This window comes from Hyla sarda, chromosome 2, assembly GCF_029499605.1.
Source record: "Hyla sarda isolate aHylSar1 chromosome 2, aHylSar1.hap1, whole genome shotgun sequence".
Classification (NCBI taxonomy): Eukaryota; Metazoa; Chordata; class Amphibia; order Anura; family Hylidae; genus Hyla; species Hyla sarda.
The window spans coordinates 319,442,774-319,468,977 of NC_079190.1; the positions used below are offsets into that span (position 1 = coordinate 319,442,774).

At 44.2% G+C, this 26,204-nt stretch overlaps 1 protein-coding gene across 6 annotated transcripts in view; it reads right to left on the minus strand.

Annotated features, from left to right (window-relative positions):
- CIMAP3 (ciliary microtubule associated protein 3) overlaps positions 1 to 26,204 on the minus strand; it is a 150,673-nt gene that overhangs the window by 15,714 nt on the left and 108,755 nt on the right. The window contains exon 6 of one of the 6 annotated variants that reach the window (XM_056557819.1): positions 15,548 to 15,613. The exons of the other annotated variants lie outside the window; for them this stretch is intronic. Coding sequence (XP_056413794.1) covers positions 15,572 to 15,613 — 42 coding nt within the window. The 3' untranslated portion in view covers positions 15,548 to 15,571. The remainder of the gene's footprint in view (positions 1 to 15,547; positions 15,614 to 26,204) is intronic. 6 annotated transcript variants of the gene reach the window in all.

Sequence of the window (26,204 nt, forward strand, 5' to 3'; positions counted from 1 at the left end):
AAAACTTTCAATTTTCCACCTAAAAATCCATATTATGGCTTATTATTTTTTTGCGTCACCAATTCTACTTTGCAGTGACATTAGTCATTTTACCCAAAAATTTACAGCGAAACGGAAAAAAAATCATTGTGCGACAAAATCGAAGAAAAAACACAATTTTGTAACTTTTGGGGGCTTCCATTTCTACGCAGTGCATATTTCGGTAAAAATGACACCTTATCATTATTCTGTAGGTCCATACGGTTAAAACGGTACCCTACTTATATAGGTTTCATTTTGTCGTAGTTCTGGAAAAAATCATAACTACATTCAGGAAAATGTATACGTTTAAAAATGTCCTCTTCTGACCCCTATAACTTTTTTATTTTTCGCGTATGGGGTGGTATGAGGGCTAATTTTGTGCGCCGTGATCTGAAGTTTTTATCGGTACCATTTTTGTTTTGATGGGACTTTTTGATCACTTTTTATAAATTTTTTAATGGTATAAAAAGTGAACAAAAATAAGTTTTTTACGTTACGTGTACGCCATTGACCGTGCGGTTTAATTAACGATATATTTTTATAGTTCGGACATTTACGATACCATATATGTTTATTTTTATTTACACTGTTTTATTTTTTTATGGGAAAAGGAGGGTGATTCAAACTTTTATTAGGGAAGGGGTTAAATGACCTTTATTAACACTTTTTTTAAACTTTTTTTTTGCAGTGTTATAGCCCCCATAGGGACCTATAACACTGCACACACTGATCTTTTACACAGATCACTGGCGTGTATTAACACGCCTGTGATCAGTGTTATCGGCGCTTGACTGCTCCTGCCTGGATCTCAGGCACGGAGCAGTCATTCGCCGATCGGACACCAAGGAGGCAGGTAAGGGCCCTCCCGGTGTCCTGTAAGCTGTTCGGGATGCCGCGATTTCACCGCGGCTGTCCCGAACAGCCCGACTGAGCAGCCGGGATACTTTCACTTCAGACACGGCGGTCAGCTTTGATCGCCGCGTCTGAAGGGTTAATACAGGGCATCACTGCGATCGGTGATGTCCTGTATTAGCCGCGGGTCCCGGCCGTTAATAGCTGCCGGTACCGACCCGATATGACGCGACCCCGTGGCATATCGCGGGAGCCGGCGGAGAACGTAAATATACGGGGTTAAAAAAGCTGCCACTAGGTGTCTCCCTACTTGTCCAGAGCACATTTCCCCCCATCTTTTGCACAGACTTTGGACTCCTGCTGACCCGGCAGAAGTCCAAAATCAGGAAATGCTGAGGGGTGTGTGTGCAGCCTTATCCAATCAGAGCTCATACACTGAACTGCTCTGGGCTGTGTGTAGCAGAGTGAGGCAGGAAGTTCTCCCCTGTATGGCCTCAGATGATGTCTCGCCTGCTGGGTAACGCCCCTTCCCAGTCTGTGAATCTGACTGAGCCTGAGCAGAAAATACAGAGAAATATCAAGGTAGAAAACTAACAAATAATAAAAATAAAGGCAGGGGTGGTTTATCATGATGCGGGCAGTGAACTGGGAAGATTACAACATTTAACAAGATCATGAGAGGTACTCTTCAATGGTACACTGTTACGAGTGGAGTACCACAGAAGTCAGTTTTGGATCCTATTAGTTTTAAAATATGTATTAATAACATTGTAAATGGATTGTAACAGTGTTAATCTTTGCGGATGATATTAAACTCTGTAAAGTGGTTAACACAATAGAGGACAGTGCACTGTTACAAATGGAAATGGATATATTGGAGACTTTGGCTGAAAAGTGTTAAATGAGGTTCAACACTGATAAATGTAAGGTTATGTACATGGGAGGAAAAATATAGGCTGGGGATATGTATTAAATGGGAAATCACAAGGGGAAAACTGACATGGAAAAGAGATTAGTCGATAGTAAATTTAACTGTAGTGACCAGTGTCAGGCAGCTGCTCCCAAGGCAAATAAAATCATGCGGTGCATCAAAAGGGGAGATGCTCACGACAAGGAAATCAATTTACCACTGTATAGATCACTAGTCAGATCACACATAGAATACTGTGTACAGTACTGGACACCAGCGTACAAGAAATATATAGTGGAGCTGGTGAGGGTTCAAGAATAGGCAACCAGAGTAATACGGGGAATGGGAGGACTACAGTACCCATAAATATTATCAGAATTAGGGTTATTTAGTTTAGAAAAAACAAAGTTTATGGGGCTAATAACTATGTATACTTTCATTTGGGGGAAATACAGAGATCTCTCCCATGACCTGTTTATATGCAGGTCTGTATCTATAACAAGGGGGCAACCTCAACGTCTAAAGGAAAGAAGAGTTCTATAGCAGTACAGACAGGGGTTACGTACTGTTTGAGCAGTGAGACTATGGAACTCTCTTCATGGTGAACCCAATAAAATAGTTTAAAAAAAGGCCTGGATGCATTTCTAGAGACTAATAACATTATAAGTTATGGATACTAGATTAATGTGGACAGAACATTGATCCAGGGATTTATTCTTATGTGGGAGGGGATTTTTCCTTCTGATATGGGGCAATTGGCATCAGCCTCATAAGGTTTTTTTTTTGGCTTCATTTGAATTTACACAGTAGGGGCACAATAGGAATAGAGGCTGAACATGTAAGACTCTTGTATTTTTTTTTTAAATCTTATAAACTACGTAAGGCTGGGTTCACACCACGTTTTTCAAATACGGTAACCATATACCGGTTTTCCGCAAAAAAACTTATACGACTGTGTCCGAAACCGTATGCATAGAGAATGCATTGTAAACCGTATTCCAAATGTTGTGTACGGTTGCATCCGTTTTGCCTCGGATACGGTTTTGCTGATTTTTCGTTTTTGCCTCCGGTTGGAAAACCATATGCGAACCGTATGCGGTTCTTTTAACATTGTTGTCTATGAGAACCGTACACAGAATTTCAGAATACGGTTGCACACGGTTTTTCTAATCCGTTTTTGGAGTTGACACATGCGCAGATTGGAATTTCAATAGAACAATAGTAACTTTATTAAATTGCTGGAAAACTAATTCCAACAAAATAGCAAAAACGTTGGCAAAAACTGGTGCAAACGGATAGAACCGTACGGGGAAAAACCATATACGTTTTAATTTGGAGTCATACGGTTGTATAAGGTTGCATACAGTTTTTGCCATACGTTTTTTAGCGGAAACCCGTATACAGTAATCGTATTTGAAAAACGTGGTGTGAACCCAACCTAATTATGGTAACATTCCAAGAGTCTTCTCGCTACATACCCATATACATATTGGGGGAGATTTATCAAAACCCGTGCAGTGAAAGATTGGTTTAGTTGCTCATAGCAACAAATCAGATCGCTTCTTTCATTTTTAAAGAGGCATGGGAAAAATGAAAGAAGCAATCTGGTTGCTATGGGCAACTGCACCACTCTTTCTCTTCACAGGGTTTGATAAATCTCCCCCATTGTGCTTCTGATAAAGAAGTAAGAGAAGTTTACGCCAAATTGACAGACATGGTAGTCATGGACGTGGAAGCAAAACATAGAAACATTAAAGGGGTGTTCCAGGAAAAAACATTTTTATATATATCAACTGGCTCCAGAAAGTTAAACATGCATGTGTAGAGAAAGAAAAATGGGAAGGGGAGAAACAAAAGAGAGAGCTCACTTGTGCCGTTACTCCGGTGCAGGCAATACTAAATGGTATAAAAAGGTTATGCTAACCTGGGGATGTTGCACAAAGAGTACAACATCTAAAAGTGCATACACCCGGATTCCGGGGTAAAGTGCCAGGAGCCGCCCGAGGAGGTCCCGTGTCAGAAGGAGTCTCTGACCGGTGCTAGGAAGCTGAATCTGTCCCAGAGGAGCAGGCAAAAGGTTCCTCGTTGTCGGCGCTCTTGGCTGTAGTAGACGTCCTGATGTGAAGGCACGACGGCGGTGCGTCCTCGCAGAAAATAACCGTATCGGATAGGTAAGTAAATAAAACGAGGTGCGCTTTATTACATTTAAAAGTGTACTGACTACGCGTTACGAGTGGCTGGACCCCCTCTTCCTCAGGTCCAATAGTACAATATTGTTGCATGACATCATTTTATACATGAAAAAACCCACGAACAAATGGGTGAGAATGAAAACATGGATGGGAGAGAGAAACTGGGCTCACATCCAGGCACAACTAGTACCAGTAAAAGATAACACAAGAAAAGAAAAAATCTTTAAAACCAACAGTAGGACATAGAAATATTAACAATCATAGAATCTTCAGTCATAATATATAATTAGCAGAGTGACTGCTCTATGGTAGTTGTATAACTAATAAAGATTCTTACACAGGGTCTGTGAAAAGAAGAAAAAGAAGAAAGGACACAGCACGTGCAGAAAGGCAACCACACTAAGGCAGAACTGCAGCAGACACAGGTGCGGCCAGGTAAGGTATGGGAGACCACAAGGGGAACAAACCAGACCATAAAATATAAACAAAAACATATATAAGAAAAATATATATATAAAAATAGAAAAAGTTATATCTTCTACATACAATTTATATGAAATTTGAGGCCACCAAAAAATCAGTATGATAAAAAATTCCTGAACAGATTTTTTAAAGTTATAATTATTATTCCCAATATTTTGTTCTAATAAATTAGTTTGGTCTCCTCATTTAGACCGTATGGTTGCAGACAATGAAGGTTATATATCCAAAACATCTCCTTCCTGGATAAAACCTCAAATCTATTGTGTACATGTCGTAAAATATAATCAATGGGTATGATAGAGATGACATTGTCTACTTCTTCCTCTTTGTGTGCTAGAGCAATGTGTCGAGAAAGACTATGAAGCATAAATTTTTTCTTTATATTGTTACGATGTTGATTTAAACGGCAGTGTAGTTTTTGAGTAGTGCGACCTACATATTGTTGGCCGCATTTGTAATTTATTAAATAGATTATGTAGGAGGACTGGCAGGACATATTATATTTTATAGGAAAGATCTCACCTGTGTGTGCACTAAAAAAAGTAGTTTTAGTGTCTTCTATAATATGACAGCATTTGCATCTCGGTCGATTGCACTTAAACACTCCCTTTTTCAAACTAGATGGGGGGGGGGGGGGGTACCATTATGTATATGACTTGATGATTGTTTCTTAATCCGACTGGGCGCTATAATGTTTCTTAAAGAGTGCGCTCTACGAAACGTGAGACCTGGTTTGGAGGGCAGAAACTTTTTAAAGTAGGGGTCAGATATTAAGATATTCCAATGTTTAGAAATAATATTTCTTATTTTTTTGTGGCCCCCTGAATAGGTGGTAACAAAGTTTGTGACAAATTTTTGATTGTTCTCGTTTTTTTCTTTCATTTGCTTGATTTTCACTGTCTTCTTTGTAGATTTGTCATTAGCAACTTCCTGCATCTGGTCATGGATCCCTGGGTGAGTACTAGAAAGGCAATCCTCTTGTGTTAACATGGATGCTTTTTTTAGGGCATCATCCACTAGTTGTTTGGGGTATCCCTTTTCGATGAAGCGTAGTTTTAAAATTGCCGCTTGAGAGAAAAATGTTGAATCTTTTGTGCAGTTCTTTCTAATCCTGCAAAATTGGCCGTAAGGCATGTTCTCACGCCACTTTCGATAGTGACCACTAAGGAAGGGAGCATAACTATTTGAATCGACTGGTTTAAAATAGGTCGCAGTGATAATCCTATTGCCCTCATGTGAAATGTGCAAGTCTAAAAATTCTATAGATTTAGTAGAAGATTTTGGGGTAAGAGTAATGCCCCAGTTGTTGGAATTAATATCATGGATTAAGATGTCGATTTCATTAGTATCCCCCTTCCATATTAAAATAAGATCATCAATGTAGCATTAATAAATAACTACATTTTTCCCACAAAAGTGGGTGACACATGATGAACTTCTCTTCAACCCCCCCCATAAAAAGAGTCGCATAAGAGGGGGCCACCCGGGTCCCCATGGCTGTGCCCTTTATCTGTTTAAAAGTGACCCCGTTGTAAGTAAAAAAAATTATTATCTAAAACTAGTAGTAAACATGATACTAGAAAATCTAGTTGTGCTGCTGGAATTCAAGGGTCCTTAGCTTTAAAAGTGCGTGTGCTTTGGATGCCCAGAGAGTGTTTGATGTTACTGTAAAGTGCTGTGACATCTAAAGTGACAAATGCCATATTTTCTTCCCACGAGACCTCTTTAAGAAAACTAATCAGTGCATCAGAGTTTTTCAAGTAACTAGGTAAACATTGTACATAAGGTTGTAAAATCATGTCCAGAGATGTTGCATGTGGCACTATTGATCCCTGAAATGATAGGACGTCCTGGGGGATGGTGCTTATCTTTATGGATCTTAGGTAAATGATAATAAAATGGGATGGAAGGGTTTTTTGAGGCTATTGAGCGCATCTCGTTCCTGTTTACTAAGATATCCTTCAGCAGAGGTGTTGGGATAGGTATTGGGGAACTTACTAAATTCACCTGCAACCAAGTCATAGAAGGTTTTCAAACAATGCCCCTGACTGGCCAGAGGATAAAATTTAGATTTGGGTCTAACATCAGGATGTACACCAGATAAAATAATGTCTTCTAATACTGGCTTATCAATAATATTAGGTAGTGAAAATGGCGCTGTAAAGTAAGGCGCCTAATTAATTTATGTAGATCCAGGAATAAATCAATTTTTTTTTATTATAATGAGGACAATAGGATAATCCTTTTTGTAAAAGGGATAATTCCCCTTGATTTAGTTTATGTTTAGAAAGATTAACATTTTTTATTGTAGGTGAATTGGATTCTAATTGATGATTATCAATTGTGCAAATCTGCTGGTGTTGTAAGCTCGCTGCATTAGTAATAGTCAGAGCAGCAACAGTTACATTTTTTGGGCATTTTTTCTTTTGAGGTAGTGTTGACCTCCCCTTCTCCATCTCCAAGTTTTCTTTTTGTGGACCGTGGTATGAAATAGTCTCGAATGGTTTTCAAACGTACTGTTGATGTGGAGTCTGTGCCTAAAAAAAACTAAGTGAATTTGTGTTTTCCCATGTGGAGGGGAGAAGTCCAGAGGAGTGTGACTTGACACTGGAAGAAGAGTGAGAAGGCAAGGGGGAACTGGTGGTGATATGTGAGGTAATATTGGTATTAGGTGGATGATGGATAGTGGCTTCTGTGATAATGGTATTGGTGGGATGAAGGAGAGGTTGTAAAAATGGAACGGAGACTATATCTCCAGCTGTACTATTGTCTATAAGTGTGGGTAAACTGGTGAAACTATGTAAGCTGTCATTACTGATATCATGTATAGTAAAGAGTGAGTGATTGGGGAATAAATTTGGTGTCTGGGTCAGAGAAGGGGGAGAGATAGAGGGAGGTAGGAGTGGCATTTTCGGCATCAAAGAAGATGTTATTTTTCCTCATCTTTTCCTTTAAACGTTGGATGGAGTTCCTAATTTCTCCTATGGGATCAGCGCTATTTGGACATGGTTTCTGAAATGGTTGATGGAGTTAGAGGTTATTTGACAGCGCTGGATTGTTTTCTTCCAAACGCAATCCCATCAAGGGCGGGATCTGTTTGATATTGGTCGAATTGTTCTTGCATGATTCTGTATGTATACTAAGCTTCCTACTATGCTTCATCAAAAAGGGATACCCCAAACAACTAGTGGATGATGCCCTAAAAAAAGCATCCATGTTAACACAAGAGGATTGCCTTTCTAGTACTCACCCCGGAATCCATGACCAGATGCAGGAAGTTGCTAATGACAAATCTACAAAGAAGACAGTGAAAATCAAGCATATGAAAGAAAAAAACGAGAACAATCAAAAATTTGTCACAAACTTTGTTACCACCTATTCAAGGGGCCACAAAAAAATAAGAAATATTATTTCTAAACATTGGAATATCTTAATATCTGACCCCTACTTAAAAAAGTTTCTGCCCTCCAAACCAGGTCTCACGTTTCGTAGAGCGCCCTCTTTAAGAAACATTATAGCGCCCAGTCGGATTAAGAAACAATCATCAAGTCATATACATAATGGTACCCCCCCATCTAGTTTGAAAAAGGGAGTATTTTAATGCAATCGACCGAGATGCAAATGCTGTCATATTATAGAAGACACTAAAACTACTTTTTTTTAGTGCACACACAGGTGAGATCTTTCCTATAAAATATAATATGTCCTGCCAGTCCTCCTACATAATCTTTTAATCAATTGCAAATGCGGCCAACAATATGTAGGTCGCACTACTCAAAAACTACACTGCCGTTTAAATCAACATCGTAACAATATAAAGAAAAAATGTATGCTTCATGTTACGCCGAGCGCTCCGGGTCCCCGCTCCTCCCCGGAGCGCTCACAGCGTTCTCTTATTCACAGCGCCCCGGTCAGACCTGCCGACCGGGTGCGCTGCGATAATGTTCCCAGCCGGGATGCGATTCGCGATGCGGGACGCGCCCGCTCGTGATGCGCATCTCGATTCCCTTACCAGACCCGTTCCCCGTCTGTGCTGTCCTGGCGCGCGCGGCCCCGCTCCTTAGGGCGCGCGCGCGCCGGGTCTTTGCGATTTAAAGGGCCGGTGCGCCACTGATTGGCGTATCAGGTTTTAATCAGTACCTTCACCTGTGCACTTCCCTACTTATACCTCACTTCCCCTGCACTCCCTCGCCGGATCTTGTTGCCATTGTGCCAGTGAAAGCGTTTCCTTGTGTGTTCCTAGCCTGTGTTCCAAACCTCCTGCCGTTGCCCCTGACTACGATCCTTGCTGCCTGCCCTGACCTTCTGCTACGTCCGACCTTGCTCTTGTCTACTCCCTTGTACCGCGCTTATCTCAGCAGTCAGAGAGGTTGAGCCGTTGCCGGTGGATACGACCTGGTTGCTACCGCCGCTGCAAGACCATCCCGCTTTGCGGCGGGCTCTGGTGAATACCAGTAGCAACTTAGAACCGGTCCACCGACACGGTCCACGCCATTCCCTCTCTGGCACAGAGGATCCACCTCCAGCCAGCCGAATCGTGACAGTAGATCCGGCCATGGATCCCGCTGAGGTCCCGCTGCCAGTTGTCGCCGACCTCACCACGGAGGTCGCCCAGCAGTCGCAACAGATAGCGCAACAAGGCCACCAGCTGTCTCAACTGACCGTGATGCTACAGCAGCTACTACCACAGCTTCAACAATCATCTCCTCCGCCAGCTCCTGCACCTCCTCCGCAGCGAGTGGCCGCATCCAGCCTCCGATTATCTTTGCCGGATAAATTTGATGGGGACTCTAAAATTTGCCGTGGTTTTCTTTCGCAATGTTCCCTGCATTTGGAGATGATGTCGGACCAGTTTCCAACTGAAAGGTCAAAGGTGGCTTTCGTAGTCAGCCTTCTGTCTGGGAAAGCCCTGTCATGGGCCACACCGCTCTGGGACTGCAATGATCCTGTCACTGCCTCTGTACACTCTTTCTTCACGGAGATTCGAAGTGTCTTTGAGGAACCTGCCCGAGCCTCTTCTGCCGAGACTGCCCTACTGAACCTGGTCCAGGGTAATTCTTCTGTTGGCGAGTACGCCATCCAATTCCGTACGAATTGTCCTGGAATAACGAGGCCCTCTGCGCGACCTTTAAAAAAGGCCTATCCAGTAACATTAAAGATGTGCTGGCCGCACGAGAAATCCCTGCTAACCTGCATGAACTTATTCATCTTGCCACCCGCATTGACATGCGTTTTTCCGAAAGGCGTCAGGAGCTCCGCCAGGATATGGACTTTGTTCGCACGAGGCGGTTTCTCTCTCCGGCTCCTCTCTCCTCTGGTCCACTGCAATCCGTTCCTGTGCCTTCCGCCGTGGAGGCTATGCAAGTTGACCGGTCTCGCTTGACACCTCAAGAGAGGACACGACGCCGCATGGAGAACCTTTGCCTGTACTGTGCCAGTACCGAACATTTCTTGAAGGATTGTCCTATCCGACCTCCACGCCAGGAAAGACGCACGCTGACTCCGCACAAAGATGAGACAGCTCTTGATGTGAACTCTGCTTCTCCACGTCTTACTGTGCCTGTGCGGATTTCTTCTTCTACCTTCTCCTTCTCAGCTATGGCCTTCTTGGATTCCGGATCTGCAGGAAATTTTATTTTGGCCTCTTTCATCAACAGGTTCAACATCCCGGTGACCAGTCTCGGCATGACCCCTCTACATCGACTCTGTTAATAATGAAGGATTTGACTGTACTGTGCGTTACCGCACGGAACCCCTCTTAATGTGCATCGGACCCCATCACGAAAAAATTGAATTTCTGGTCCTCTCTAACTGCACTTCAGAAATTCTTCTTGGATTACCATGGCTTCAACGCCATTCCCCAACCCTTGATTGGACCACCGGGGAAATCAAGAACTGGGGTACTTCTTGCCACAAGGACTGTCTTAAACCTGCTCCCTGTACTCTCAGTCAAGACCCTGTGGTTCCCCCGTTATCTGGTCTCCCCAAGGCCTATCTGCATTATGCTGATGTTTTTTGCAAAAAACAAGCAGAGACTTTGCCTCCTCACAGGCCTTATGACTGTCCTATTGACCTCCTCCCTGGTACTACTCCACCCCGGGGCAGAATCTATCCTCTGTCTGCTCCGGAAACTCAAGCCATGTCGGAGTACATCCAAGAGAATTTAAAAAAGGGATTTATTCGCAAGTCCTCCTCCCCTGCCGGAGCTGGATTTTTTTTCGTTTCCAAAAAAGACAGCTCCCTACGCCCTTGCATTGATTACCGCGGACTTAATAAAATCACTGTAAAAAAACGCTATCCCCTACCTCTTATCTCGGAACTCTTTGACCGCCTACGAGGCGCCCACATCTTTACCAAGCTGGACTTAAGAGGTGCTTATAATCTCATCCGCATTAGGGAGGGGGACGAGTGGAAGACTGCATTTAACACCAGAGATGGACACTTTTAATATCTGGTTATGCCCTTTGGCCTTTGCAACGCCCCTGCCGTCTTCCAAGACTTTGTAAATGAAATTTTTTGTGATCTTCTATATACCTGTGTTGTGGTTTACCTAGACGATATTCAGATTTTTTCTGCTAACCTAGAAGAACACCGCCAGCATGTCCGCATGGTTCTTCAGAGACTTCGGGACAATCAATTATATGCCAAAATGGAAAAATGTCTCTTTGAATGTCAGTCTCTTCCCTTCCTAGGATACTTAGTTTCTGCCCAGGGACTACAAATGGACCCAGATAAACTATCTGCCGTATTGGATTGGCCACGCCCCTCCGGACTCCGTGCTATCCAACGTTTTTTGGGGTTCGCCAATTATTACAGACAATTTATCCCACACTTTTCCACTATTGTGGCTCCTATCGTGGCCCTAACCAAGAAAAACGCCAACCCTAAGTCCTGGCCTCCTCAAGCGGAAGACGCATTCAAACATCTCAAGACTGCCTTTTCTTCTGCTCCCGTACTCACCAGACCTGACCCATCTAAACCCTTCTCATTGGAGGTAGACGCCTCCTCGGTGGGAGCTGGAGCAGTTCTCCTACAAAAAAATTCTTCCGGGCATGCTGTTACTTGTGGGTTTTTTTCTAGGACCTTCTCTCCGGCGGAGAAAAACTACTCCATTGGTGATCGAGAACTACTGGCCATAAAATTGTTGCTTGAGGAATGGAGGCACCTGCTGGAGGGATCCAAATATCCAGTTATTATATACACTGACCACAAGAATCTCTCTTATCTTCAGTCTGCCCAACGGCTGAACCCTCGCCAGGCTAGGTGGTTGTTGTTCTTTGCCCGTTTTAACTTTGAAATTCATTTTCACCCTGCTGACAAGAACATTAGGGCTGATGCTCTCTCTCGTTCATCAGATGCCTCTGAAATGGAAGCTTCCCCGCAACACATTATTCCTCCGGACTGTCTGATCTCCACTTCTCCAGCTTCCATCAGACAAACTCCTCCAGGGAAGACCTTCGTCTCTCCACGCCAGCGCCTCAGGATTCTCAAGTGGGGACACTCCTCTCACCTCGCAGGCCATGCTGGCATCAAAAAATCCATCCAACTCATCTCTCGATTTTATTGGTGGCCTACCCTGGAAACTGATGTTGTTGATTTCGTGCGGGCTTGTACAGTCTGTGCCCGGGACAAGACCCCTCACCAGAAGCCTGCTGGTCTCCTCCATCCTCTGCCTGTTCCTGAACGACCTTGGTCTCAGATTGGTATGGACTTTATTACTGACTTACCTTTATCCCATGGCAACACAGTTGTTTGGGTGGTCGTTGATCGATTCTCCAAGATGGCACATTTTATCCCTCTTCCAGGTCTTCCTTCGGCGCCTAAGTTGGCGAAGCAATTTTTTATACACATTTTTCGCCTTCACGGGTTGCCCACGCATATCGTCTCGGATAGAGGCGTTCAATTTGTGTCTAAATTTTGGAGGGCCCTCTGTAATCAGCTCAAAATCAAATTAAACTTCTCATCTTCTTATCATCCCCAATCCAATGGGCAAGTAGAAAGAATTAATCAGGTCCTGGGTGACTATTTGCGACATTTTGTTTCCTCCCGCCAGGATGACTGGGCAGATCTTCTACCATGGGCGGAATTCTCGTACAATTTCAGAGTCTCCGAATCCTCTGCTAAATCCCCATTCTTCGTGGTGTACGGCCGTCACCCTCTTCCCCCCCTCCCCACTCCCATGCCCTCTGGTTTGCCCGCTGTTGATGAAGTGACTCGGGACCTCTCCACCATATGGAAAGAGACTCAAAATTCTCTTTTACAGGCTTCATCCCGGATGAAAAAATATGCTGATAAGAAAAGAAGAATTCCCCCCATTTTTTCTCCCGGAGACAAGGTATGGCTCTCCGCCAAGTATGTCCGCTTTCGTGTCCCCAGTTATAAACTGGGACCACGTTATCTTGGTCCTTTCAAAGTCAAGTGCCAGATCAACCCTGTCTCCTACAAACTCCTTCTTCCTCCTTCTCTCCGTATTCCCAATGCTTTCCATGTCTCTCTCCTTAAACCACTCATCCTTAACCGCTTCTCTCCCAAAGTTGTTTCTCCCACTCCAGTTTCCAGGTCCTCTGACGTTTTTTCGGTGAAGGAAATTCTGGCATCCAAGACGGTCAGAGGTAAAAAATTATTTTTGGTTGACTGGGAGAATTGCGGCCCAGAGGAGAGATCATGGGAACCTGAGGACAACATCCTGGACAAGAGTCTTATCCTCAGGTTCCAAGAAGAGGGGGAGACCCAAGGGGGGGGGGGGTACTGTTACGCCGAGCGCTCCGGGTCCCCGCTCCTCCCCGGAGCGCTCACAGCGTTCTCTTATTCACAGCGCCCCGGTCAGACCTGCCGACCGGGTGCGCTGCGATAATGTTCCCAGCCGGGATGCGATTCGCGATGCGGGACGCGCCCGCTCGCGATGCGCATCTCGATTCCCTTACCAGACCCGTTCCCCGTCTGTGCTGTCCCGCCGCGCGCGGCCCCGCTCCTTAGGGCGTGCGCGCGCCGGGTCTTTGCGATTTAAAGGGCCGGTGCGCCACTGATTGGCGCATCAGGTTTTAATCAGTACATTCACCTGTGCACTTCCCTACTTATACCTCACTTCCCCTGCACTCCCTCGCCGGATCTTGTTGCCATTGTGCCAGTGAAAGCGTTTCCTTATGTGTTCCTAGCCTGTGTTCCAGACCTCCTGCCGTTGCCCCTGACTACGATCCTTGCTGCCTGCCCTGACCTTCTGTTACGTCCGACCTTGCTCTTGTCTACTCCCTTGTACCGCGCTTATCTCAGCAGTCAGAGAGGTTGAGCCGTTGCCGGTGGATACGACCTGGTTGCTACCGCCGCTGCAAGACCATCCCGCTTTGCGGCGGGCTCTGGTGAATACCAGTAGCAACTTAGAACCGGTCCACCGACACGATCCACGCCAATCCCTCTCTGGCACAGAGGATCCACCTCCAGCCAGCCGAATCGTGACACTTCATAGTCTTTCTCGACACATTGCTATAGCACACAAAGAGGAAGAAATAGACAATGTCATCTCTATCATAACCATTGATTATATTTTACCACATGTACACAATAGATTTGAGGTTTTATCCAGGAAAGAGATGTTTTGGATATATAACCTTCATTGTCTGCAACCATACGGTCTAAATGAGGCGACCGAACTAATTTATTAGAACAAAATATTGGGAATAATAATTATAAGTTAAAAAAATCTGTTCAGGGATTTTTTATCATAGTGATTTTTGGTGGCCTCAAATTTCATATATATTGTATGTAGAAGATATAACTTTGTCTATTTTATATATATATATATATATATATATATATATATATATAGATATATATATATATTTTTTTTTTTCTTATATATGTTTTTGTTTATATTTTATGGTCTGGTTTGTTCCCCTTGTGGTGTCCCATACCTTACCTGGCCGCACCTGCGTCTGCTGCAGTTCTGCCTTAGTGTGATTGCCTTTCTGCACGTGCTGTGTCCTTTCTTCTTTTTCTTCTTTTCACAGACCCTGTGTAAGAATCTTTATTAGTTATACAACTACCATAGAGCAGTCACTCTACTAATTATATATTATGACTGAAGATTCTATGATTGTTAATATTTCTATGTAGAACAAAAAGTCCCGGCACTCACCAAGTTGCAAGCCAATTCGTGTTTATTGTATGCGGGTAAACAGGACGCGTTTCGGCAAAGCCTTCCTCTGCTGTCTAGCTGGAGATGCGAACAAGCTGTCAGCTATATACATGAGGAGGCGCCCAGTGATGACGTCACCCACTAGCCGGCACGCCGGGTGTGACGTCAACATTGTCATAGTAACAGTGTAAACAGAAATAATAACAATACACAAAGCAAAACATGTGTGCTGATCGCCCTCCCCGGCAGGGGAGTTGGCGCGGCTGATGCGCATCGCAGCATGCGACTAATGAAGCCGTTCTCGGAGAAGAAGCTGTGCATCTAATGTCCTTAGTGTTCCCAGCCGGGAACTGAAAGGCTATGTACTCCTTGCTAAACATAGCAAAAAAAGGCTCATAGTTCGTAGAATCGTTCTAGATCCGTACATCGGTTGCATGGTAAGTCTGATAATCCGGAATTCAGTAGTCCGGCATGTGAACGAGGCTTTAGTAGGAATAAGTGCGCACGTAGCGCTCTGCTATCAATGGAAGTCCGTAGTAAATGTCAAAGCCGATAACGTCGGTATAATAGATGTATGATGTAAGAGAGCTATGATAGTCTTAAGGAGTAAAACTCAGCAAGGGGAGCTAAGTGGGCAGAGCACCCAGGTCGGGGCTATTCCGGGGGGTGACAGCGTGTAGCCGGTCATCATGTATCAAGTATGTAGCAAAAAGTGGTCAGCAGGGGGTAATAATAAACATGTGAGTAGGGTGGTGAATACAATGTAGTCAAGTGTGTCACCTGAAGGAGAGACAACAGTATCAATGTGTATCAATATACATCTATAGTAATAACAGTCATATGTATCAGATCAATACAAAAAACAGCTGCAGGGGCATCCAGGCAGCCGCCTGGGCTAGGTGAGCAGAGAGAGAATATTATGCACACAGAAGGTACACAATAGGAAAAATGACATACCCATCTTGCAGGATGAAAAGGAGACTATGCAATCCCACCTCCCTGAATATTGGGATCTGATCGAGCCTGTGATAACAGGAAGGAAAAAATAGTGTGAGAACAAAACTGACTTAGACCTACACAGATTCTACCGTAATGTCCGCCTTAAAACACACTTTTCTAACATCCAGACCGACACCACAACACCCACACCAATGGGGGAAATACTCACACTACAACAGTTCGGGCTTAAGGTTAAAAGCAGATACAATCCTCCACATATCTATCACCCTACTGAAACATTTATACACCTGGTACAGCAAGAGGTTACAAAACTTACGATGCCTCATACACACCATAACGTAGAAATCAGAAATAACATAACACGTGACGAGAGGAGAGCACTGAATGATCTGATGACTGACACTGACTTGACTATTAAGCCAGCGGACAAAGGGGGATCCATTGTCATTATGGACACTGCTGCATACGACAATGAAATCCTCCGCCAACTCTTTGACAACACTAAATATAAACTACTTCCAGGGAACCCCTTGCCCAACATACAGAGAGATACATGATTTAGTGACATATCACTTGGACATGGGTACAATAGATGCTAAAATGGGCATCTTCTTAGAAAAAGACTTCCCTATCACACCGGTGATATATATTCTGCCCAAAGTACACAAGACAATAATCAATCCCCCTGGTCGTCCCATAGTTGCTTCGATTGATTCTGCTCTCAATCCTCTCTCAGTCACCTTGGAAAAAGCCCTAACACCTCTAGTGAGAGAGACCACATCCTTTTTACTTGACACATCCGATTTCTTGACTGCTATCAGAGACATCACAGACATTTCAGCCAACACCTGGCTAGTGACTATTGACGTAGTCAGTTTGTATACTTCCATTGTACACGACAAGGGCATGACTGCTACACAATGGCTACTACAACGCAGTAGGTATACAGAACAACAAAAGGACTTTTTCATGTCATTACTTAAAATAGTTCTACATGACAACTATTTCATGATCAAAAACAAGTACTATTTACAGATACGTGGCTCGGCCATGGGCGCGAACGTGGCCCCTCCGTATGCAGATGCCTATATGGCATTTTTCGAAGAATTCTTTATTTACAACCAGTCTACCTTCCAAATACACGCCAAAATGTGGCGTCGTTATATTGATGATATTTTTTGCATATGGGAGGGGCCACGTGAATCCGTCCTGGCCTTCTTGACATACCTAAATTCCATCTGGCCTGAATTAAAATTTACTATGACACTCAGCCAAGACTCCATACCTTTCCTGGACACATTGATCTTGAAAGACACAGAGGGACACATTACCACTGACTTGTACCAAAAGACTATGGATAGGAACAGCCTCTTACATTTCAATAGTGCACATCCATACAGTATTAAGAAAGCCATTCCAAAGTCACAGTTTAATAGAGTACAACGCATAGTCAGCGATCCCCAAACACAGCAGATCAGACTAGACGAAATGGAGTCTAAATTTTAAGAAAGAGGGTACCCTGAACATCTATTAAAAGAAGCCAGACACGATACCCCACCACGCATCCAAACTCCAGAGACATCACACCGTATACCTTTCGTGAGAGAATATCACCCACACATATCCAAGGTGGACAAGATTGTCCGTAAACACTGGCATATATTGCAGGAAGCATACCCGAACATTTCAGAATTTACGATCCCACCACTCATTTGCAATAAAAGAGCCCCGAACCTGCCCAACAACCTAGTTAGAGCCATTCCACGACAGGATGAGATGACCACTACACAGAGACTACTCACTACCAGACGTACAGGCACATTTCCCTGCCTCCAATGCTCTCAATGTAGCAATGTGCTAAAAGGAGACAAGATTCTCCATCCCCAATCAGGAAGAGCCTACAGAATAAAGGGATATCACACATGCCTAAGTAAAAACGTGGTCTACTCTATAAAATGCCCATGTGGATTACTTTACATAGGCGAGACAATGCAGACCGTTAGGGACAGAGTGTGCAAGCACAAATCCACCATTAGATGTGCCAATTTCCTGCTACCTTTACCCTACCATTTTACTCAAAAGAAACACTCTATTTCCCAATTAAAATACCAGGTTATTGAACAAGTATCCCTGCCAATTAGAGGAGGCAACATAAAAAAACGTCTATTACAGAGGGAGGCATTGTGGATCCACACCCTCCAGACACTAGAGCCTAAAGGACTTAACAGGGAATATGAAATTTCGGGACTTTTATAACCATACTCAGTTTTGTTCTCACACTATTTTTTCCTTCCTGTTATCACAGGCTCGATCAGATCCCAATATTCAGGGAGGTGGGATTGCATAGTCTCCTTTTCATCCTGCAAGATGGGTTTGTCATTTTTCCTATTGTGTACCTTCTGTGTGCATAATATTCTCTCTCTGCTCACCTAGCCCAGGCGGCTGCCTGGATGCCCCTGCAGCTGTTTTTTGTATTGATCTGATACATATGACTGTTATCACTATAGATGCATATTGATACACATTGATACTGTTGTCTCTCCTTCAGGTTACACACTTGACTACATTGTATTCACCACCCTACTCACATGTTTATTATTACCCCCTGCTGACCACTTTTTGCTACATACTTGATACATGATGACCGGCTACACGCTGTCACCCCCCGGAATAGCCCCGACCTGGGTGCTCTGCCTACTTAGCTCCCCTTGCTGAGTTTTACTCCTTAAGACTATCATAGCTCTCTTACATCATACATCTATTATACCGACGTTATCGGCTTTGACATTTACTACGGACTTCCATTGATAGCAGAGCGCTACGTGCGCACTTATTCCTACTAAAGCCTCGTTCACATGCTGGACTACTGAATTCTGGATTATCAGACTTACCATGCAGCCGATGTACGGATCTAGAACGATTCTACGAACTATGAGCCTTTTTTTGCTATGTTTAGCAAGGAGTACATAGCCTTTCAGTTCCCGGCTGGGAACACTAAGGACATTAGATGCACTGCTTCTTCTCCGAGAACGGCTTCATTAGTCGCATGCTGCGATGCGCATCAGCCGCGCCAACTCCCCTGCCGGGGAGCGCGATCAGCACGATCAGCACACATGTTTTGCTTTGTGTATTGTTATTATTTCTGTTTACACTGTTACTATGACAATGTTGACGTCACACCCGGCGTGCCGGCTAGTGGGTGACGTCATCACTGGGCGCCTCCTCATGTATATAGCTGACAGCTTGTTCGCATCTCCAGCTAGACAGCAGAGGAAGGCTTTGCCGAAACGTGCCCTGTTTACCCGCATACAATAAACACGAATTGGCTTGCAACTTGGTGAGTGCCGGGACTTTTTGTTCTACATGCCTATTTTTTCCACGTGCACCACCCACCACAGAAGTGCCGACTTTTTTTCCTATGTTACTATTTCTATGTCCTACTGTTGGTTTTAAAGATTTTTTCTTTTCTTGTCTTATCTTTTACTGGTACTAGTTGTGCCTGGATGTGAGCCCGGTTTCTCTCTCCCATCCATGTTTTCATTCTCGCCCGTTTGTTTGCGGGTTTTTTCATGTATAAAATGATGTCGTGCAACAATATTGTACTATTGGACCTGAGGAAGAGGGGGTCCAGCCCCTCGTAACGCGTAGTCCGTACACTTTTAAATGTAATAAAGCGCACCTCGTTTTATTTACTTACCTATCCGATTCGGTTATTTTCTGCGAGGACGCACCGCCTTCATGCCTTGACATCAGGACATCTACTACAGCCAAGAGCGCCGACAATGAGGAACCTTTTGCCTGCTCCTCCGGGACACATTCAGCTCCAGAAAGTTAAACAGATTTGTAAATTACTTCTATTAAAAAATCTTAATCCTTTCAGTACTTATGAGCTTCTGAAGTTAAGGTTGTTCTTTTCTGTCTAAGTGCTCTCTGATGACACCTGTCTCGGGAAACGCCCAGTTTAGAAGAGGTTTGCTATGGGGATTTCCTTCTAAACTGGGCGTTTCCCGAGACAGGTGTCATCAGAGAGGACTTAGACAGAAAGGAGCTCATAAGTACTGAAAGGATTAAGATTTTTTAATAGAAGTAATTTACAAATCTGTTTAACTTTCTGGAGCCAGTTGATATATATATATATATATAAAAAAGTTTTTTCCTGGATAACCCCTTTAAATGTGTTGGCAATAAAAATTATTCGGCCCATCTAGTCTGTGCAATATTCTAAATACTATGAATAGTCCCTGGCCCTATCTTGTATGAAGGATAGCCTTATGCCTATCCCATGCATGCTTAAACTCCTTCACTGTATTTGCAGCAAACACTTATGCAGGAAGGCTATTCCATGCATCCACTACTTTCTCAGTAAAGTAATATTTTCTGATATTACTTTTAAACCTTTGCCCCTCTTACTTAAATCTATGCCCTCTTTTGGTAGTTTTCTTCTTTTAACCTCTTGCCACAAATTCAGGTACATGTACGTGGTGATGAGGGCTGAGTTCCCCCATCACCACGTACATATATCTGATAACTTTAAACTGTCACAGTGCCGCCAAGCGCTGTGACAGTTTATTGAGCTCGGCTGTGCTGCATAGCCGAGCCTCCCTGAAGCCGGCCAGGCCTCAATCACAACGGTCCCCGGCCGGCGATCGCTGCTATTGGTCCTTTAGTACAGAAGGACCAATAGCAGTGATAGCATGGGGGTCTCCGCCTTCCCCCTCCTCTCCGTCGCTTCACACAGTGAAGCGATCGGAGGTGAGGGGGTCCCCGTCGGAGGCCGCCCGCAGCACTAAGGAAAAGAGCTGCAGTCCGATCCTGTGTTAACCCTACGCTGTGGTCACTGTGACCGCAGTGTCTATTAGGGTTACAGAGGGAGGGAGCTCCCTCTGTCACCGATCGACGCTCTGCAAAAAAGCAGAGTGCTGATGGCTGCCATGGCAACCGGAGGCCTGACAATGGCCTCTGTTGTCATGGCAACAGGGGCAAATCAGCCTCTACCTAAGATAGAGGTTGATCTACTATCCTAAGACTGTCAGTGTAAAACTGACAGACATAGGCATAATTCAATGGAGAAAAGGTGTGTACTCCATTGAATTATGTGTATAATAGAAAAAAAAGTTAAGTGTAAAAATAAATTAGAAAAAGAAATAAAGAAATATAAAAAAATAAAAAATGTGAATTTTTTTTTAAATGGGGAAAAAAATGAACAAAAATAATAAAAAAAATTATACATATAAATATATTATACACCCATAAACACACCCATTATGGCTCATAGAATACGGCGATGTACAAACATCCTTTGGAAAGGGGATAAGATGTCTAAGCGCCGGAGTACCCCTTTAACTCCACCTTCTCCTCCAGGTGGAGTATGTGTTGTTTGTGGAAGCCTCTGCTTCCAGTGGCAGTCTGGTGTTTGAATCTCCTACAAAAATCTTCAGAGCGGCTGCTCACGGTGTCGAGGCCTCGTTGATCATAAGCCTGGCTTGGGAGTTCAGGCGTGGCATCTGTGGCAGCTCCGCTGGATGTCTTATCGTGGGATGCTGTGTCTCTCTCTGCTTATAAGGTAATATAGGGCAGGTATGGTGCGGGCTGGCTCTGCCCGCAGTAGTAGTGGGGTCCAGGAGCGGCAAGCAGGTGAGTTAAATTGGTGCTGGGGTGGCGCAGCCTCAGCATCTTGCGCAGCCCGCTAGCTGCCTCATGGTGGCATGCGGACCACCCACACAGCTATAATTGTCTGTGTTCTTGGGACAGGTTGTGGCAGCTGCCCAGTTCTCTGCACACCCGCTCGTTAGGTGGTCCTGTCAGCTTGTCTGCTATCGTTAATCTACAGTATAGTACAAATGCTCTGCGGAGGGTTGTTTCACTATAATGTTTGCTGTGTGCAGTGTGCTGTGGTGCTCAATATAGTACACATGATATACAGTTTTGGTGCAATGCTCTGCAGATGGTTTTGTTATAATATAATATATACTATATACAGTATAGTTCAATACTCTGCAGATGGTCTCATCCCAACATAACATAAACTTAATACAGTTAGTGCAATGATCTGCAGATGGTCTGGTTTCTATATAACATATACTATAGGGTACAGTGTCTTGCTCTGCATGGGTCGTTACAATATAGCATGTGCTGTGTGTGGCATGGTGCAATGCTCTGCGGAGGGTCTTGTTTCAACAGTGTGGCATGCACTGTTTGCTGTGGTACAATACTCTGCAGAGGGTCTTGTTGCAGTGTAGCAAATGCTGTGTGTGGTGGTGCAATGCTCTGCAGAGTGTCTAGTTTCAATAGCATACTGTATATGGTAGGATGCAATGCTCTGTAGAGATATAACATAGGCTACATCTAATTAAATCATAGTATACACAGCGTAAACAGTTAATACTGCTCACAGGGCATATAGTTCTATCTTCTGTTTACAATGCCCAAGGTCAGTAATCCTATACAGTGCATACGGTTATATTCAAGACATGGTCGTAGCATACGGTACATACGATTAGTATTTTATACAGTGCAGTCGTCTTAGAATTCAGTTAGTGCATACGGTCATGGTATTTTATAGTGTACATGGTGTTAAAATTGTGTTAAATTTCCTGCGCAGTCAGCAGGCTCTGCTAGAGGTTACAGTAGAACTTAGCCCTATGCCTATCCCATGGTGGAAATTCACGGTTCTGATATAAAGTGTATCGTTATATTATTCGTGTAGTGTTTTTTGCAGTGCATGCACTCATGGCGTTTGGGCGGTGCATGCTCGTAGCATTTTTGCTGTTCACACGCTTGTAGCTTTATTCTGTTTAAGATGCTCATTGCATTAATACTGTACAGTGGGGATCAAAAGTTTGGGCATCCCAGGTAAAAATTTATATTAATGTGTATAAAGAAGCCAAGGAAAGATGGAAATATCTCAAAAAGGCATCAAATTACAGATTAGACATTCTTATAATATGTCAACAAAAGTTAGATTTTATTTCCATCATTTACACTTTCAAAATAACAGAAAAAAAATGTTGTCTGCAAAAGGTTGGGCACCCTGCAGAGTTAATATCTTCTACTGCCCCCTTTGGCAAGTATCACAGCTTGTAGACACTTTTTGTACCCAGCCAAGAGTCTTTCAATTCTTGTTTGAGGTATCTTTGCTCATTCTTCCTTACAAAAGTCTTCCAGTTCTTTGAGATTTCTGGGCTGTCTGTCACGCACTGCTCTTTTAAGGTCTATCCATAGATTTTCAATTATGTTGAGGTCAGGAGATTGTGAAGGCCATGGCAAAACCTTCAGTTTACACCTCTTGATGTAATCCCCCGTGGATTTCGAGGTGTGTTTAGGATCATTATCCATTTGTAGAAGCCATCCTCTTTTTAACTTCAGCTTTTTCACAGATGGCATCAAGTTAGCATTCAAAATTTGCTGACATTTTATTGAATCCATTTTTCCTTCTACTCATGAGATGTTCCCTGTGCCGCTGGCTGCAATACAACCCCAAAGCATGATTAATCTACCCCCATGCTTAACAGTTGGACAGAGGTTCTTTTCATTAAATTCTGTTCCCCTTCTTCTCCAAACGTACCTTTGCTCATTCCGGCCAAAAAGTTCAAATTTAACCTCATCGGTCCACAGAACTTGTTTCCAAAATGCATCAGGCTTGTCTATATTTTCAATTGCAAAGTTCAAATGCAGATTTTTGTGGTGAGGACGTAGAAGAGGTTTTCTTCTGATGACTCTTCCATGAAGGCCATATTTGTACAAGTATCTCTTTATAGTGGAACAGTGTACCACAACTCCAGTGTCTGCCAGATCTTTTTGGAGGGATTGTGCAGTCAAACGTGGGTTTTGAATTGTTTTTCTCACAATCTTACGAGTTGTTCTGTCTGATATTTTCTTGGTCTTCCAGATCTTGCTTTAACTTCCACTTTTCCTGATGACTGCCATTTCTTAATTACATTCCGAACATTGGATATTGACATCTGAAAACGTTTTGCTCTCTTCTTATAGCCTTCTCCAGCTTTGTGAGCGTCAACTATTTTTGGTTTCAGATTTCTAGACTGCTTAGAAGAACCCATGGTGCTGATTGTTGGGGCAACACATGCCGTTGGCTGTCCGGGCATGCCAGGAGTTGTAGTTTTGCAACATCTGGAGGTCCGCATGTTGAAGACCACTGGTATAGGAGGTAATACTCGCGTGTCCCCGCCGCTCCGGACCCGTCACAGCTGCCCTGGATGTCGCCCTCCCTCGCTGTCGCCTATTGTATGACGGGACGGCGTGCGGGACGATGTGATGATGACGAAGGAGAGCGTCGGCCATACAGGGGATCCCGGCACGGAGCAGACACTGAGGAGGTCCCTCCCGATGTCCTGTAAGCTGTGTGGTCCCGAACAGCCTGACTGAGCAGCCGGGTTAGTGTCACTTTTGCTTCAGACGCAGCGGTCAGCTTTGATCGCCGCGTCTGAAGGGTTAATACAGGGCATCACCGCGTTTGGTGATGTCCTGTATTAGCCGCGGGTCCCGGCCGTTGATGGCCGCAGGGACCACCGTGATAGGACAAGTTTTAATGTGTATTTGCCGTATAAGACACACCAACTTTCCCCCCCCCAGTTTTGGGTAAGAAAAAGTGCATCTTATACGGTGAAAAATACGGTAGGTTCTTGCTGTCATTTACATGAGTTTAGTTTTGCCTCTCAATAGCAGGGATTGGGGCTTGTCAGACCTGCCATGGAGTTATCCCTTCAGTGTCCATTTAAAGTGATGTCACAAGTAAGTATGTTAATAGGTATAGTTCAGTAAGTACATTTATCGCGTCCTGTTATCATCCTCAGGCCGTTTCTTTTACAAATGGACGTTACTACCAAAGTTTCTCAGGTATGGTTACCGCCTCTAGTATTCACTAGTTGGTTGAGGCTACTCTTTCCGGCATGCAAGGTATAGTTTACTTAGGGTATGTGAAGCTTGATGCTGGGTGTAGGCTGTGTTATTTCATGAATTGTTATTCATCCTATTATGGTTGCTTTTTGCCCTCTATAGGCGTGCCCTCATACGCGGTTATGGCACACCTCTGACCGCTATACTAAGTTAAGATCTTTGTACAGGTATGTATGCAACATTTTCAGTCACTAGTACATGTCTGGAGCCCTGAGCACAAGTTTTAAGCCCATAGGGCTGTATTTGTGCGAGGGAGCGTAAGTATTTCCAGCCCCCTTCACTTCCAGGTGGTGCTTATAGGGATCAGGGGAGGGGCGTGTGTATATAACTCCCCCTTCTACTCCAGTTGGGGAGTAACTGACGTTTGTGGAACCCTCCCAACCCTCCCTTATTCTATTCTTTTACTATAAGGTAGGCCCTTTATAGGCGTGCCCTCATACGTGGTTATGGCACACCTCCGACCGCTATACTAAGTTAAGATCTTTGTACAGGTATGTATGCAATGTTTTCAGTCACTAGTACATGTCTGGAGCCCTGGGCACAAATAAAATTAAAACCATACCAAAAAAGGTACTGACACTACCTAGTTTGGCCCATGTTTGGATCTGGATTCCAAGCAAAAAAAGTAAGACTCCCCTATGGGAGAAGAAACTTCATAGTCTCAGTATGCTGTGATTTTAGAAAACTGCCACTAAGCCATAAGATCCTAATTAATGGTGCGTTCACACATGTATTTTCAGCTGCAGATTTGCCGCTGCAGATTCTGCTGCCCATTGACTTCAATGGGCAGCAAAATTTGCTGAAGCAAGTCTGCAGCAGAAAATACGCACGTGTGAACGCAACCTAAGGGTACGTTCAGACGAGCTGATTCACAGTGTATTTTATGCTGCGGATCCGCAGCTGAAGGAGTCCTACAGGGTGCCTTTAGATGGCCTGCTCGGAGCGGCACTACGCCGCTACGAGCAGACATACTGCTGCTCCCTGAGCTATGCCAAGAGCATCTGCGATGTGTGTACTGCCGCTTCAAGCAGGCACATCTTAAAGGCACTCTGTAGCAGTCCTTTGGCGGTGGATCCGCAGCGTAAAATACGCTGTGGATCCACTCGTCTGAATGCACCCTTAGAGTAAAAAAAAATGTGGATATGTCAATTAATATTTTCCTACTGACTACCAACTAACATCTTTTTTTGCGCAAAAAACTCACAAAACAAAATGCAGTACAGTAAATTTGGCAGGACCATGAAGGACCATGCGGGTCTATGGTGACCCGGAATATAAGGGGGATCACGGTTGTCAAAGACACCTACGATCCCCCTGAAGGGATAGGAGTGAGGTGGCAGGGGTGCCACCCCTCCTATCCCTGCTATTGGTTGCCAGAAGCGACAACCAATAGCAGATCGCGGGGGGGGGGGGGGGGAGGGGGTGTTAACTTTCGGTTTCCCTGTTCTGCCCACCCCCAATAGGCGGGACAGGACGGGGAAACCAAAGAGGACCGATGGCAGAAGATCCACTTACCCATCCAGAGGCTGCGGGGGGCAATGTTGTGCGGCTAGCTCGCTGGATCGTACGGAAGCCGATGAGTTGCCTAGCAACATCTGGAGGGCTACAGTCTGAGACCACTATACAGTGGTCTCTATACTGTAGCCCTCCAGATGTTGCAAAACTACACCTCCCAGCATGCCCAGACAGCTGTTTGAGCATGCTGGGATTTGTAGATTTGCAACAGCTGGAGGGCTACAGT